At 41.0% G+C, this 17,181-nt stretch overlaps 1 protein-coding gene across 1 annotated transcript in view; it reads right to left on the bottom strand.

Annotated features, from left to right (window-relative positions):
• Nucleotides 1-17,181, bottom strand: part of cdan1 (codanin 1) — a 157,231-nt gene that overhangs the window by 115,100 nt on the left and 24,950 nt on the right. The window contains 2 exon segments of the mRNA XM_069915504.1: nt 4,463-4,582; nt 5,932-6,107. Of these exon segments, the coding sequence (XP_069771605.1) occupies nt 4,463-4,582; nt 5,932-6,107 (296 nt within the window).

Raw genomic sequence — 17,181 nt, 5'->3', positions numbered from 1 at the left:
GTGTGGTTATTTTGTCAAGTCCACTGTGATTCCAGTAGCCACAGTTGGTGATCCCCGAAGAGAACAAAAACATATTTTTAGACAAACATGGACTCTACATCCATTTCTGTGAAGCCGTCACCTTTCTTGGCAGCTGAGCCTGAACTGTGGTTCCAACAGGTTGAAGTGCAATTTCACCTTCACAAAGTCGATTTAGCCACCACTCGTTATTACCATCTCGTCGGTACCCTGGACCAGGCCGTTAGGAGGATCGGCGACTTCCTATGGATTCACCACATACCAGCAAGTATGAAGCTTTAAAAGCACTTTTATTACGTGTATATGGAATGCCCCATAGGGCAGCCAAACTACTACATTTCGATGGGTTGGGAGACTGGGCCCCTTCAGAACTAATGGTTGAAATGGTGTTTCTGGCAGCTGACATGAGGACCAATATGTTATTTGATCAGCACTTTTTAGAGCGAATGCCAGATGATATTAGGTTCTAGTTATCCAAGTGTTCATTTGAAGACCCAAGAACTGTAGCGGCAAAGGTAAATATTCTATGTTTGGCTAAAAAGCACAGCAAGTCTGCACAACCAACCCCTCCGATATTGACCCCATGTCACTCTCTAGTGCTCTTAGCATATCACACCCTATGAGCAGGCAACTGCCCAAGACAAGCAAGCAGCCTATGGGCACCTTGTCTTAGTGTTATTACTATTGGCACTGGAAAGTAAATGCCCACAAATACCTTCCACCCTGCCCATTTGCGGGAAATGCCCAGGTCAACTGCCAGTAAGGGCTGCGACAGTTGGCGAGAAACCTGCAAGCCTACTGTTATGTATCGAACCAGTTGTCCCAGCTAAAACTTCTGATGGACACAGGTTCAGAAGTTAGTGTATTTTCACCCATCAGTTTTGAAACACGCTATCCTACCCTGGACCTGCAACTACGTGCAGTTAACAGTTCCAACATTCCGACCACTGGCACCAGGAAGATGAAAGTCAATTTCAAGAATCATCATTACACTTGGACCTTTATTATAGCAGCTGTATTCTGATCTTTGCTTGGTGCAAATTTTCTTCGGGGTCATTCATTCCCCATCGACTTAAAAGGGTGTCGGCTAATAGATGGAACTACTTTTCAGACTATTCCTCTGGCAGACGTCTATACCCCTGCTCTGAGCCTTCAAACATCAAGTAAATCAGTAAACGAATTCTCCAAGCTGTTGGAAGATTTCCCAGAGATTACTACTCTACAATTTTATGCCTCCACTGTAAAGCATCACATTTGTACTAACGGCCCTCCTATCCATGCTAAAGCCCACAGCTTGCCTCCAGAGAAGCTGTGCTCAGCTAAGGAAAAGTTTGCCAAGATGGAGGAATTAAGCACAATTCATAGGTCCGACAGTTGCTGGGCATCTCCATTACAGAGTCCCAAAGCACAATGGAGTTTGGCGACCATGTGGAGATTACAGCAGGCTTGACGATGCCACCATCCCAGATCGTTATCCGATACCTCATATTCAGAATTTCTCAGCTAATTTGCATGAAGCGAAGATCTTCTCCAAAATAGATAGTGCGTTATCACCAAGTTCCAGTAGAGCCAGAAGACACCAAGAATTACCTTGTTTGGGCTGTTTGAATTTTTATGAATGCCATTTGAATTAAAGAATGCCACTCAATCATTTCAACGGGTGATGAATGCTTTAGGACATGGTATGACCCATGTCTTCATTTACCTCAATTACATTTAAGTGGCCAGTGGGACAAAGGAAGAACATTTGGAACATCTTCATACACTTTTTATTCATCTTCAGGAGCTTGGACTGACCATCAATCCAGATAAATGCATTTTTGGGCAAGAAATTATTGATTTCTTGGGGCACAGAATTACTCAGGAAGGCGTGACTCCACTGACATCCAAAGTTGAGGCCATTACCAAGTACTCAAGACCTCTTATGGTTAAAAGCATGCAGGAATTCTTTGGAATGGTAAAGTTTTACCAGCAGTTTCTTCCGGGAGGAGCTCACATCATGAAGCCTCTTTTCAATTTACTGTCTGTAAACCCCAGAACCATCCAGTGGACTGAAAGGGAAAACCATGCCTTCTTGAAGATGAAAGATTTGCTGATTCATGCCATTAATCTCAGCTACCCAGTTTTAAATACAGCCACTCCCTTTTCTACAGATACTTGCAGTATGGCCATAGGAGGTGCACTTCATCAATATGTCAATGGCCAATGGAAACCATTAGCATTCTTCAGCCACCATCTTCATGAAGCAGAGAAGAAATATAGCGCTTTTGATAAGGAGCTTTTGGCCACTTACTTGTCTATTCAACACATCTGTTATTTTTTGGAGGGCAGAGATTTTACTGTGTACACCAACCACAAGCCCTTAACATTTTCATTTTCCAAGGTCGCAGAACCCTGGTCAGCTCAACAACAACAGATCATTCATTTCAGAATTCTCCACAAAAATAATACAATGTAGTAGCTGTTGCAATGTCCTGCTCTGCTCCACTCAAGGTTTCGTCTGTAGATCAAGGTATTGACATGAATGGTTACCGGACTGCAATCATAAACTTGCAATTGAAAGATGACCAGTTTGGAGTTAATGGTAAACTACTCCTCTGTGATATATCAATGGGACACCCACACCCAGTAGTTCTGGCATCATGGAAATGTCAAGTATTCAACTCTGTGCATGGTCTTAAAAAAGATGTTACACAAATGGCGAGGTTCCTGCATTACCTGCCATAAAGCAAAGGTTCAGCGGAATACTAAGGCACTATTGCAGTCCTTCCCAGCAGTTACTCAGCATTTTGGTCATGACCACGTGGACGTTGTTGGTCCATTTCCTGTTTCAAGAGGATATTGTTATCTTTTTACATTAATAGATAGGTTTACACAGTGGCCTAAGGCTGTGCCTACTATAGACACGTGCTTAGGTGTTCCTCAGTGTCTCATTTTGGTTTACTGGTGCATGTTACTTCAGATAGAGGACCACAATTTACTTACTCGCTGTGGATGGACTTGTCTGGCTTGCTCTATACAACAATTCATCATACAAATGCCTATTATACCCAGGTCAATGGAATGGTGAAAAGATTTAATCGACATCTCAAGCTGGTCTTGATGGCTCGGTTAGAGGGCCCAGTTAAAACTGGGCATTAGAACAACTCCAAAAAAGGACCTCCAAGCTTCGTCTGTGGAGCTCATGCACGGCGCAATGTTGGTGGTTCCAGGGGAGTTTGATCTCCTACTATTCCAACTCCAGCGATAATCCTAAGGAACTGTTGAGCAGGCTAAGGGAGACTATAGGAAAATTGACTCCTATACCACCATCGTCACATGGAGAACACTCTTCTTTTGTGTCTGAAGACCTCAAAAACTATAAATATGTCTTCATCTGAAGGGGAATACTTGGCCAACCTTTACAGATGCCCTACGAAGGACCTTATAGGATACTCAGACAAACCAGGTCGACCTGTATTTTTGGACACTGGAGGGGAGCCATAGTCTTTCATTATTGACAGGCTTAAACCAGCTCACGTGGACAAGTCTTCCCCACTGCAGCAGCCAACAGTCCGTCGCAGAGGTCAACCACCTAAAACACAGACAGACCTTTCTGCTGGTTCTTTGGTGGGGGCCGTGCAGCAGTGCTGTGGCGGCACTACAACTCCCAGAAGGCATTGAACCGATCATGTGATGTCAGTGCATGATGACATCAGCATGTGTCGAGCACGCGATTCTAGTTTTTAAAAGGTTGCACGAGTGATGACGAGTAAATCCGTTTGATTCACTCGAGAAAAACCTTGTGTGGTTATTTCATCGTGTCCACTATGATTCCAGTGGCCACACTCCAATCTCTTACCAACTTCTCATATACATCAAATTTCCTAGCAGCAGCACAATTGTTGGTTTACTTGGCCATTTCTAACATTTTCAATGTAAAACTCTCTTCATACTTTTGTTGCATTGTTGATGACCCTCCATGATAGCAATCACCTCCACCCAATGCCCAGATCAATCCGAGTGATCTTTGGGAGTCAACAGCCGGTCAACAGCCCATCTCGGGCATCACAATCTTTGGAATTCGATTTATACGCCGATCAATGGGCCAATTCAGACATCCTGAATATTGGAGTTGACTTTTACGCCGAATATACCATAAAATTCTTAAAAATTAGGCTGAAAAATGGGGGTTGACTTATACTCCAAAATATATGGTATTTGGTTTTTGCATTGCCACTTCTATGATCCATCTGCATGCAAACTGATTGCTCCACTACAACAATCTCTATACTTCACAAGTACTCATTTGACAACGGAAGAATTTCTGAATGCCTAGAGATTGTGAAGATGGTTTATAAATACAAATTCTCTTCTATTCACAGTTTATTCATCATGATTTGCATTTGGGATGAAACATATGTTAGAAACATAGTTATAACATCTCCTGTTGCACAACTCTTACATTTTCTCTCAGCAGCAGATTCCACACCATCTTCAAAATCATCTGTGGATGTTCCTCCCCTGGATGTCAACAATTGCAGAATAAAGAACAACTCCAAAAAAATGTTTGGCACTAAATTCCCTGGAATTGAAAATATATCATTAGATATTTATGTTCATTGCCTCTCAGCTAACCAGCCTTTTCCTGGAGGAATGGAGTATTTTCTGCCTCAGACTTCTCCTCACTTGGTTATATCACTTTAAATTCTACATGTAACCAAAATTAACAACTTCTATCTTTAATATAACACTATACTATGCTCTTTGCGAAGTAATGTGCATCACCAATGAAAATGATCAGCCAATTTCAGATCATAGAAACATTATTTCAGTATATTCCTCAATAAGGCCTGAAAATCAGAATCAGAAAAGAAATAATGCTTGGAAAATTAATGGGGCTAAAGAATGACAAATTTCCAGGGCTGTATAATCTGCATTCCAGAAAATGGCCCTGAAAATAGTGGATACATTGGTGGTCATCTTCCAAAATTTTTTTAGACTCTGACCACTTCCTAAATTGGAGGATGACAGAGGTAACTACACTGTTTGAACAAAGAGGGTTAAAAACAGGGAGAGAGACCAGTAACCATAATATCAGCAGTGGATAAAATGCTAGAATCTATCGATACAATAACACAAAATTTAAAATGTATTATTAGGATTGGATCAAGAGGGCAGATAGTTCTACACAATGGAAGTGGGCCCTGAGGCACATCCATATTGACCAAGCTCATCTCATTTACCTGTATTCAACCCATATCCATCTAAATCCATGTACCTGTCTAAATTGTCCCTGCTTCTACCACCTTCTCTGGAAGCTCATTACATATACCCACCATCCTCCATTTGACGGTGACCCCAATATCCCTTTTAAATCTTTCTCCTCTCATCTTAAATCTATGCACACTAGTTTTAGATCTTGCTTATACTTGGGGAAAAAAGGTGATGTCTATTTACCTTATCTATGTTCCTCAAGATAAAATTCTGTACAATCCTCTCATAGTCTCCTACTTGCCAGGGACTAAAACTTCAGCCAATCCAGCCTCTCCTTTTAATAGAAACCCACCAGTCCCAGAAACATTCTCACGAAGCTTTTCTGCTCCCTTTTCAACTTGCTTATTGCTAACATTCTTATAAATAGCTGACAAAAACTGCACACCATACTCCTGGAATGGTCACACATGGCCTCCTGGCTCCTGTACTCAAAGAGACAATTTGACCCACGCTGGCTCCTTGAAATTTGTCCAAGACCCATTCTTCTACATCATGTTTTTCATTTTAAAATATGCACCTAATTTTTTCCTTTGCCAGTAGTACTGAATCCAGTTCTAGTTCACGTTTAATTAGTTTTTTTCTCATCCATTTTTAAATGTAAAAAATAACACTAACCCCTTGTTTATCTTTCAGTCATCAAAAACTTTGTTCACTTACCAGAAATACAGGCAGAATACAACTCAGCCAAAACGTCCAACTGGTTTCTATGAGAAACTTTGCTTATCTGAGCACATACAGCAATACCATCAGGGGAAACACCGAAGGATTTTCCATATTGGTACTTAATGGGTGTGGCTGGATCCAAGACTGGTGACTGTTGAATTAACTTGGATCTAAGTTAATAGAAAAAATATTGAAACTACTATTACAACAAAGCAAGATTGATTGCTGAATGAACACTACAAATTCTTTGCAATTTTCCATGCAGTAATATAGAATATTTGTTAATGCACATAAATCCGTCAAAGCATTTATTACTGAGCTTCAGAAGGTAGAATAAAGAAAGTTTTAAAAGACTTATCAATGGAAATGGGAGAAGTCAGGAAAGCTGTTGGTGAATTGTCAGGGAGGGTGAAGAAAGGACTGAAAGGGTAGAAGATAATATGATAAGACTGGAAAGTGACAGGGATGCCTGGGTAATGGAGAAATAAAATATATGAAAAAACTAGACACACTTGAAAATCTAAGTAAAAGAAATAAAATATAAAATTTGTAGGGTTAAAAGAGGAGGAAGAAGGGAGGGACCCAATAGTGTTCTTTAGGGAATGGATCCCAGAGATATTGGGGAAAGAAAAAATAGGGAGGGACCTTCAAATAAAAAGGGCTTGTTGATCTCCCTTCCCAAAACCACGTCCAGGACAGAGACCTCGTTCTGTCCTGATTAGACTCAACCAGGACAACGAAATAATCCAAAAGCGACAGCTTTGGGGGCAAGAGAGAGAGGTGGCCCTGCAGAATTTGAAGGGGGTAAAGTCCTCTTTTATCCAGATACAAGGATGGTGCTCTTAAAAAACAAAGAGTTTGATCCAGTTAAAAAAATCTTAAGAATTAAGGGGAATGGATCTACTTTATTGTACCCAGAAACCCTGAAGGTATTTTTATCCGGGGATGGAAGGAATTTTTTTAAGGAGGCCAAAGAGGCACTAAAATATACAAACACTCTGGTTGCTGCCACAAAAAAATCCCTAAGGGAGATGGTAAGAGAAGAGATTAAAGGAAAAAGGCCTTGTAAATAATTGGCTGTAAATAATGTAAATACAATAGAAACAAGTACTACACTTTGTTTATCAAAAAAAAGTTAAAATTTTAAAAAGAGAGAAAATGTTTGTTGTGAGCTCTGGAGTGACCGAGAAGGCGGGAAGATGGATGCAATGAACACGCACCAGGACGAGAAGGGAGGTGGTGCCAAGAGTTTTGGAGTTGGTGCCAAGGGGAGGGAAGAATAGGTGTTGGGAGAAAAGGTGCAGAAGTCATATGTCTCTTGTTTCTTACTTAGGGAAGGAATCTGGAGCAATGGACGAAAGTTAAATTTGTAACCTTTAATGTCAATGGCTTAAATGGGAAAGTGAAAAGGAAAAGAGTCTTGACACATCTTAAAAAAAAATGCAGGAGGATGTGGCCTTTTTACAAGAGATCCATCTTAAGTATAACAAACACCAAAATCTAAAATGGAGTTGGGTGGGACGTGTGACAGTATCCTCCTTTAACTCCAAGGCTAGAGGAGTAGCTATTTTAATATGGAAAAACATTCCAGTAAAGGCGGAAGACACAGTCATAGACCCATCAGGAAGATTCGTAATGGTACATTGTCAAATATATTCCAATTAATATAGATGCCCCCAATTTTGATGATGAAAAATTTATACAAAATGTTTTTTTACAATTAACAGAAGGGCAGGAAAATTGGAGGGGATTTTAATTTTTGCCTGGATCAAGTATTGGATAAATCAGCAAAGAAATGACAAGAGCCAGGGTGGCAAAAACAGCACCAGCCCTCATGAAAGCATTAAATCTTGTGTACGCTTGGTGACGATGACATCCAAGGGAGAGGGATTACACCTTCTACTCAAATCAATAAGTGATACTAAGATCTAAACAAAGGTACTACGAGCTGGAGGAAAGAGCCCATAGGTACTGTCTTGGCAGTTGAGGGTGGTTGAAACTGCAAGGACAATTAATGCAATCCAAAAAGAGGCAGGCAGAGTCAAGTGATGGAGTAGTGACCAGTCGAGTAGAACCATCCCTCTCCAGAGAAAAGAAAAAAAAGTTTGGAAAAAAACAGAGCCAAGCAAGCAAGCACAAAAAAAAGAAAAAGAAGATAACGTAACAAGGAAGAGCCAGGAGATGGCACCGAAAAGAGAGAAAGCCAGAATGACAAAGAAAAGAGAAGAAAGAAAATCCCCGGAAAAGAAAGAAGATGGCCTTACCTTCACACGGGAGCAGGGAGCCACTGTGAAGAGGATCAACCAACCCCTGAAGCTGGTAGGTGCCCAGAGGAGCAGCGACCTCCAGACCGGCGGACTAAAAAAATGGCTCTCTGAGCCAGACAAAGATGCGGAACTGCCCATGTGCGAGGAGTCACACAAGCACAGTGCGCATACAAAAGAAAAAGAAAACGCCAGCAGGAGGGGGGCCCAGTTGAGGGATGGACAACTGAGGGACGCCCAGCAACGGGGGGGGTGGGGGGGCACTCAGCTGGGGGACGCCCAGAGTCAGGAAGAACAAATATATGAGAACCAGGAAGGGGCCGATCAGCAGCAGGGCCTCCAGCAACGGGACGTTCTACAGCAGGTGACCCAGCAACAGGAGGCCCTGCAACTGGAAGCCCGACAAAGAAACAGGAGTGGATCACCAGAAAGAGCTGAAGAGACACAAAGATGAGTGGAAGAAGACACTGACATAGAAAAAAAGAAGACCAAGATCTACACAGGAAAGAAGGTGGTAAAAGAAATAGACAGACTACAGATAAAGACTTTTTTGAAGATCAAATCATGACGTTAAAAGAAATGTTAACACTTGAATTTAATGCAATTAAAAGGAAAATGGAAAGAGCAGAAGATAAAACGCAAAGTTTAGAGTTGGCCATGACAGAAATAGGGATAAGAGTAGAAAATGTGGAAGAACGAGAAACAGCTGTAGAAATGGAAATAAATGAATTAAGAGGAAAATTGGAAGAAAGAAATAAAGAAGTCAAGGAGACACAAGATTTGTTATCCCAGAAAGTTGACATGTTGGAAAACTACAGTAGGCGCAATAACATAAAAATAGTGGGCCTGAAAGAAGGTGAAGAAGGGGCAGACATGAAGGAATTTATGAAAATATGGATCCCGAAGGTGTTGGGAGAACAGACCTACAAGAAGAAATAGAAATAGAAAGGGCACACTGAGCACTACAGGTACACCATCCTTTATCCGTACATCTAAAATCCGGCAAGTGGGGACCAGCGGTCGGGGGAGACAGCCGGGGGAGACTGCCAGGCGGCCGAGGGACTGGTGGTCGGGGGAGACTGCCAGGTGGCCCAGGGACCGGTGGTCGGGGGAGACTGTCGGGTGGTTTGGGGAGGCAACCAAGGGATCGGTGGTCAAGGGAGGCAGCTGGGGGAGACTGCCAGGCAGCCAAGAGACCGGCAGTCGGGGGAGGCGGCCAGGGAAGACTGCCAGGCGGCTAAGGGACCGGCAGTCGGGGGAGATTGCCAGGTGGCCGAGGGACCAGCGATTGGGGGAGATGGCCGGGTGACTGGAAAGGGTGACCAGCGATATGGCAGCTCAATTCGGGTGGGCTTTCAGAAATCTGGAAAATTCCAAAACCCGGAACACACTGTTCCCAAAGGGTTCCGGATAAAGGATCATGTACCTGCAGTACCGAAGCCGCAACCACGCCAAAAGCTGAGATCCATTTTAATAAAACTTCTAAGATACACAAGAGAGAACATACTGGAGCGGGCAAGGAATAAAGTAAGAGAAAACAAACAGCCATTGGAATATAAGGGCAAAAAATATTTTTTTTACCCAGACATAAGTTTTGAACTTTCAAAGAAGAGGAAGTTTTTTAATATGGTGAGAACTATTTTGTGGAAGAAAGGCTGCACACCCAGCAATACTTAAAGTATTCATCCCTGGGGAACAGAATAGACTGTTCTCGGATCCAAAGGAAGCCCAAGGATTCGCAGAACATTTGCAGGACAGGAAACGAGATGAGGAGGAGTAACAAGAAAAAAAGGCTGGCAAGAAAATGTATAAAAATACATAGTAATATAAAAGAGAGACAATATAAATACAGAGGTTTAAAGTTGAAAAAGAGAAGGGAAAGGAAGGAAAAAAAAGCCTTGTTATATGTATAGAAAATTAATAGTGCTTCTCTGGGGGGGGGCTGGGGAGGGGGGAAACTGTCACTGCAAAATCGGTTGACGCTTGAGAGTATTATCGCAAACCAAATGGAAAGGGGAGTTCTGGTTGCCTGGCAAGAGACTAGGGGCAACTCAAAGTGAGAGGTTCAACATTATTTGGGGTAAAAGTATACTTTGTGTTATTTGTTGTGGGGATTTTTGGGGTATTTTGTGTTTTAAGCGTGCTATCGTGTATTGAGAAAAATAAGGAAAACTTAAAAAACAATAATGGAACAAAGAAGATGGGGGAGCCGAGGAGGCGAAAAAGAAGTGAAAACAAAGGTATAGGATGGCTATGTTAAACTATATGACGATAAACATCAATGGAATGCATAACCAAATTAAAAGGAAGAGGTTAGTAACACTTCTCAAAAAGGACAGAATAGATATAGCATTTGTACAGGAGGGGCATGGCAAGATGGCGTAGGGAGCGGACGTGCCTTCCCGGTCTCCCCCAGGCAGTTATATAAATACCCGTTTTAAGAATATTTCTTTTCTGTTAAAAGTCTTTGTTTTGTTTATCAATTGTTTTTAGTTTAAAATGGCAACAAAGATTAAGGAAAATAGAGTTCAAATACTGAACAAAACTACACTCTCCGACTTTGGAAGAAACTCGGCCTACTTGCCCAGACAGAACCACGGAGTCAAGGCTGGAATCTTCTTAAGAACGGAGCTCATTAATTGGACTGTCGGATAAGCTGGCCTTGGACACCTCTCTGAAAGATGGTGATGAATATTGATTTGAAATGTTTTATGAAGATAAATTGCAGTGATTGGCATTGATTGCCCGTGAGTTTTAAAAATCCAGATAACATTAAAGTTTATTAGTGATTTTTTTTGGATGGAATATCAGAAGGATGAACTTATTATCTATAAATACAGAACAAAATTACATTCTTTGACTTCGGAAGAAATTTGACCTATTTGCCCAGACAGAGCCGGAGTTGGTGCTGGAATTTTCTCAAGAACAGAACTTATTAAAGTTGATTTCGGACTCCTTTTTGAAAGATGGCGACGAATGTTGATTTGAAATATTTGAAATATTTTCTGAAGATAAACATATATATGGAACTCCTTGACCTGCAATAAGGTTTATCAGTGATTTTTTTTTGGATGGAATATTGGAAGAGTGAATTTATTATCTGTGAGTATGCATACATTGCAAACAGATTTTAATAGTTTTGAAAAGGTTTTTTTTAAACTAAACAACAAGATCAGTTTAATATTGAGAAAATTGGAAAAAACGGAAACTATTAAATTTGGAAACTCAGTAGAAAGAAACTATGAACAAGATTGATGATTTATAAAATTAAAGTTGAAGGAGCAATGTCCAAGAAGAGTTAAAAATTTTGAATAAGTTTTTCTTGAAAATAAACAATAATTTCAACTTAACATTGAGAAGATTGACAAAGTGGAAAATTTGATATTAAATTGGGAAACATAGAAGAAAGAACTTATGAATAATATTGATGCTTTAGAAGATCAAGACCGAAGGAATTATGTTCAAGAAAATTTTAGAAGATTTGAAAAAACTTTTTTTGAAAGTAAGCTACAAATTCAACTTGAGATTGAGAAGAATGGAAGATTCGGTGTTGAACTGGGATGTTCAGAGGTGTTTTAATTCAGTGGATGAAATTCAGGAAGACTTGAAAAAAAATTTTTTAAAAAAGCTTTTATTGATTGTAAACAATGTTTAACTCAGTGTTGGGAGGGTGGAAAGGATGCAAAATTTAATATTAAGTTTGGATTTTCAAAAAAAAGAGTTTATGAATAAGATTGGTAAAATTGATGGACCGGGGTTTTATGGATATAAGAAATGATGATTTTTCGGTTTATACGTGTATTTTGTCTGCCTGGGGGGGGTGGGGGGGGGGGGGGTGGGGGTGGTACTTCTGCTCCCGAAAGTCATATGCCACTTGTGGTTTATACCACACCCATTTGGGTTTTTGGGAATTAACCACCACAAGGTGGTTTCCTAAGGGGTTAGGGGAGGTGGGGGGGGGGTGAAAATTTGAAAATTATTTAGTATCTATTATGTAATGTTATACTAAGTCAATTTGAAATGAATGTATGGAGATACTATAAATAAATTTCAAAAAAAGCATTTGTACAGGAAACGCATGTAACCAAGGCGGAACATAGCAAATTAAAAAGAGACTGACTAGGACACGTAGCGGCAGCATCATACAATTCAAAAGCTAGGGGTGTAGCCATACTAGTTAATAAAAATGTACCAATCAAGATAAAGGAGGAAATAAAAGACCCAGCGGGAAGATATGTAATGATAAAGTGTCAGATATATTCAGAATTTTGGAATTTATGCAAGATATCTTTTTGAAGATAGCAGATACGCAGGGAAACATTCTGATAGCGGGGGGGGGGGGAGGTGGGGGTGATTTTAACCATAATTTGAATCCAGTATTGGATAAAACTGGAAAGATAACAAACAAAAAAAATAAAGAGCCAAATTCATGATTAAATTAATGCAAGAAATGAAACTAATGGATATATGGAGGAGGCAACATCCAAAAGAGAGGGAATATTCATACTACTCAAGTAGGCACAGGACATACTCAAGGATAGATATGTTTTTGTTATCGGCCCAAATTCAAGGGAGAATCAGGAAAACTGAGTATAAAGTTAGACTACTTTCTGATCATTCATCCCTGCTATTAGCAATAGAACTGGAGGACATCCCACCTCTAATAGATAGAGGTTAAACCCCATGCTATTTAAAAGACAGGAATTTAGGGAGTTTATTGAACGCCAAATTAAAACATATTTTGAGATAAACACAGAGTCCGTAAAAGATAAGCTTATACTATGGGATGCAATGAAAGTCTTCATTAGAGGACAATGAGCTATGTAACCAAGATGAAAAAGGAATACAACCGGGAAGTAGAGCAGTTGGAAAGGGAAATAGCAATTACAGAAAAGGAATTAGTGAAAAGGGAGGATATAAAGAAAAAGAGAGAGAGTTGGCGGACAAAAAATAAAATAAGAAATATTACAAACATACAAGGTGGAGAAGAACATAATGAAAACAAAGGTATCACGAATTGGGAGAGAAAACACATAAAATATTGGCCTGGCAACTTAAAAAAGAGCAAGCTAAAAGAACCGTATTGGCGACAAGGAAAAATAAATCACATACAACCCAATAGAGATCAATGAAAACTTTAAGGAATTTTATAAGCAAGTGTACCAAACTGAGAACAAAGGAAAAAAACAATAAAATAGACGACTTTTTAGCTAAAATTGAATTGCCGCAACTGAAAGTAGAGGACCAAAGTAAACTCATAAAATCATTTGAAATAGAGGAAGCACAGGACATATTAAGAAAGCTACCAAACAATAAAACACCAGGGGAGGATGGATTTACAATAGAATTTAAAGAGTTATTAATCCCACCCCTCCTGGAAGTAATGAAGCAAGTGGAAGGAACACAAAACTTACCGGAATCATGCAATAATCACAGTAATACCAAAAACAGGGAAGGACCCATTAAGACCAGCATCATACAGACCAATATCCTTACTAAATGCAGATTACAAGATAATAGCAAAATTATTAGCAAACAGATTGACCGAGTGTGTACCAAAATTAGTAAAACAAAACCAAACTGGATTTGTCAAGAAAAGATGAACAGCAGATAATGTTTGTAAATTTATTAATTTAATTCATGCAGCTCAAGGGAATAAAAGACCAATGGTGGCGTTTGCTTTTGACGCAGAAAAAGTCTTTGACAGAGTAGAGTGGAACTACTTATTTAAAGTGTTACCGAAATTTAAACTTCTGGAAAAATATATTAATTGGATTAGGGGATTATATAACAGGCCATTGGCAAAAGTAGTGGTAAATCGATATGTATTGAGCCAGCTCAAACTGAGCAGATCAACTAGGCAGGGATGTCCATTATCCCTCATTGTTCGCCTTGGCAATAGAACCATTGGTGGAGCTGATAAGAAAGGAAAATAAAATAAAAGGGATAAAAATAAAGGAGAATGAGTATAAAATTAGTCTATTCACAGACATCATTGTATACCTAACAGAACCAGAGAGATCAATAAAAGAGCTATACAAGAAATTGAAGGAGTAAGGAGAAATATCTGGGTATGAGGTCAATACAAATAAAAGCAGAGTGATGCCAATGAGTAATGTGGACTATAGAGTACTCAAAAAATAATCTCCATTTAAATGGCAATCACAAGCGATTAAACCACTTGTACAAACTAAATTATCAGCCATTAATAAGGAAAGTACAGGACGACTTGGAAAATTGGAAAGAATTACCGCTAACGTTGATAGGGAGGGTGAACTGCATTAAAATATACGTTTTCTCACAGGTACAATACTTATTTCAAACATTACCAATTCCTTTGAAAGAGAAATTCTTGTAGAACTAAGGAGAATAATAAGGAAGTTCTTATGGAAGGGGTAAAAAAATCGAGGGTAGCGCTGGACAAATTAACAAAGAGATATAAACAAGGTGGATTGCAGTTACCAAACTTCAAAAACTATTACAGAGCTGCGCAATTAAGGTATTTAACAGATTTTTACCAGACGAGAGAAAAACCAGATTGGACTACGATAGAACTAGATAAAATAGGAGAAATGGTACCGGAGCATACATATACTTTAAAAATAAGATGGAAAGCTGGTGCAATATAACTCACCAGTATTGCATCATTTACTTAAAATATGGAAGATACATGTAGGAAGAAGATACATGCAGAAAGAAAAAAGAAAAATGACCAAATACCAAAAATGCTATTGACACAAAATCCACTAATCCCTTTTACAATAGACAACTTATTTTTTAGAGAATGGGAGAGAAAAGGAATTAAGAGAATAGAAAATTGTTTTTTGGGAAATAATTTATTAACATTTGAACAGTTAAAGGACAAATACGGAATAACTCACCGTACAAGTACAAAGCTTATTTGAAGGACAAATTGGGAAGCAAATTGAGACTACTAGAAGGAAGTAGCTTTGAATATGTAATTACAGATACAATGATAATTAAAAGATTTATAACAAACATGTACATTAAACTGCAATGCAAGGAAAATGATGAAATAAGTTACAAACCTAAACAAAGCTGGGAAAAAGATTTAAACATAAAGAACGAAACATGGGAAGAGCTATGTACTGGAACTATGAAGAACACAATAAACATACACAATAAATGTATGATACAATATAATTGGTTACACAGGCTATATATCATCCCTCAAAAATGAAAAGAGTGGGACCCAACAATATCGAATAGATGCTTTCGCTGAAAACAAGAAATTGGAACAATACACGCAATTTGAGCATGCACAAAAGTGAATACTTTCTGGGAAGAGCTAAGTCAGATATTAAGCAAAATCACAAAAAGCAACATACTGTGGCGGCACACTCTCTCGTGGCGAACCAGCCCTGCTTGTAACGCCACGTGACGGGGCAGTCATGAGAAGATGGCGCCGTTGGGGGTTTCCCCTGCCTTGTGTTTCCAGCCCAGTGTGTGCCCAGGACAGCGATTATGACGTCACCACACAAGCGGTGACCGAGCTCACGCTGCCTTTTAAGCAGCGCGCGCTAGATTTGAATTAAACAGTCATTAACTACATCCAACGTGGTGGCTTTGTGTTTCTTAGCTGTAGCTCACGCTACATCGGTGACACCGATGAGTCCAGATATCTTTCAGGGCTTGAAACATGGATCCCGCCGAGATCAACATGTGGCCATCAAACTGCCCCCCTTTTGGACCCATCACCCAAGTACGTGGTTCGGGCAGGCAGAGGCGCAGTTTCACCTCAGGAACATCTCCACAGACGCCATGATGTTTTACCACGTCGTGAGCATTCTGGACGAGGAAACGGCAGCCAGGGTGGACAATCTCATCCACAATCCACCAGCCAAGGGTAAATACCCTGTACTAAAAAACCTTCCCCTGGGGGCCTTCAGTCTCTCCCCTCAACAACGTGCCTCCAGGCTCTTACATCTGGACGGGCTGGGAGACCACATACCATCGGCCCTCATGGATGAGATGTTGGCACTGGCAGAAGATCACAAGCCCTGCTTCTTGTTCTGCCAGATCTTCCTGGAGCAGATGCCCAAGGACATTCAGCAACTTCAGGCGGATGAGGACTTCATGGACCCACGCCGAGTCGCAGCCCGAGCGGACACGCTCTGGCACACCAAGAGGGAGAATGAAGCCGCCCTCAGTCAGGTCACTCATCCAGGAACCAGCTGGCCACAGCCCTCCCCCAAGCACGAGTCAGAGGAGCACCATCCTACCTAGTGCTTTTACCATCAGTGCTGGCAACTGATAAGTTGAAAGTGCAGGCAACCGTGTACCTACCAGGGAAATGATCAGGCCTCATGGTCAACGTGGCCAAGTGCCAGTTCAGCAAGCAGACGCTGCAGTTCCTAGAGCACACCATCTCGGCAGCAGGGGCTCCCCCAGTACCAGAAAAGGTCGCAGCCGTCCGGCAGTTCCCCAAACCCACCACCCTCAAGGGCCTGCAGGAATTTGTAGGGATGGTAAACTTTTATCATCGGTTCATCCCAAGCGCCGCCCGCATCATGCGGCCATTGTTCGCTTTGATCGCTGCTAAGGATAAGGTTCTGGCCTGGTCGGAGGAGGCAGAGAGCACTTTTACGGCAATGAAAGACGCCCTGGCCAATGCCACCCTATTGGTTCACCCGTGCCCGGAGGTACACACTGCGTTCTCAGAGGACGCCTCAGCCATGGCCATAGGGGGCATCCTCGAACAGTTGTTTAATGGACAGTGGCGCCAGCTGGCCTTTTTTAGCAAACAGCTTCGTCCGCCGGAGCTCAAATACAGCGCTTTCAACCGGGTGCTCCTGGCGCTGTACCTGGCCATCTGGCACTTTCTGGAGGGCAGGCCATTCATGGTGGTCACGAACCACAAACAGCTCACAATGGCCAAGGATCCATGATCGGCTCGCCAGCAACGCCATCTCTCCTACATATCAGAGTTCACGACTGACATCGGGCACAGAGCAGGTAG

Source organism: Narcine bancroftii, chromosome 2 (assembly GCF_036971445.1).
Source record: "Narcine bancroftii isolate sNarBan1 chromosome 2, sNarBan1.hap1, whole genome shotgun sequence".
Taxonomy (NCBI): Eukaryota; Metazoa; Chordata; class Chondrichthyes; order Torpediniformes; family Narcinidae; genus Narcine; species Narcine bancroftii.
Note: the sequence above shows the minus strand (reverse complement) of the source record. Positions and strands in the feature narration are given on the sequence as shown.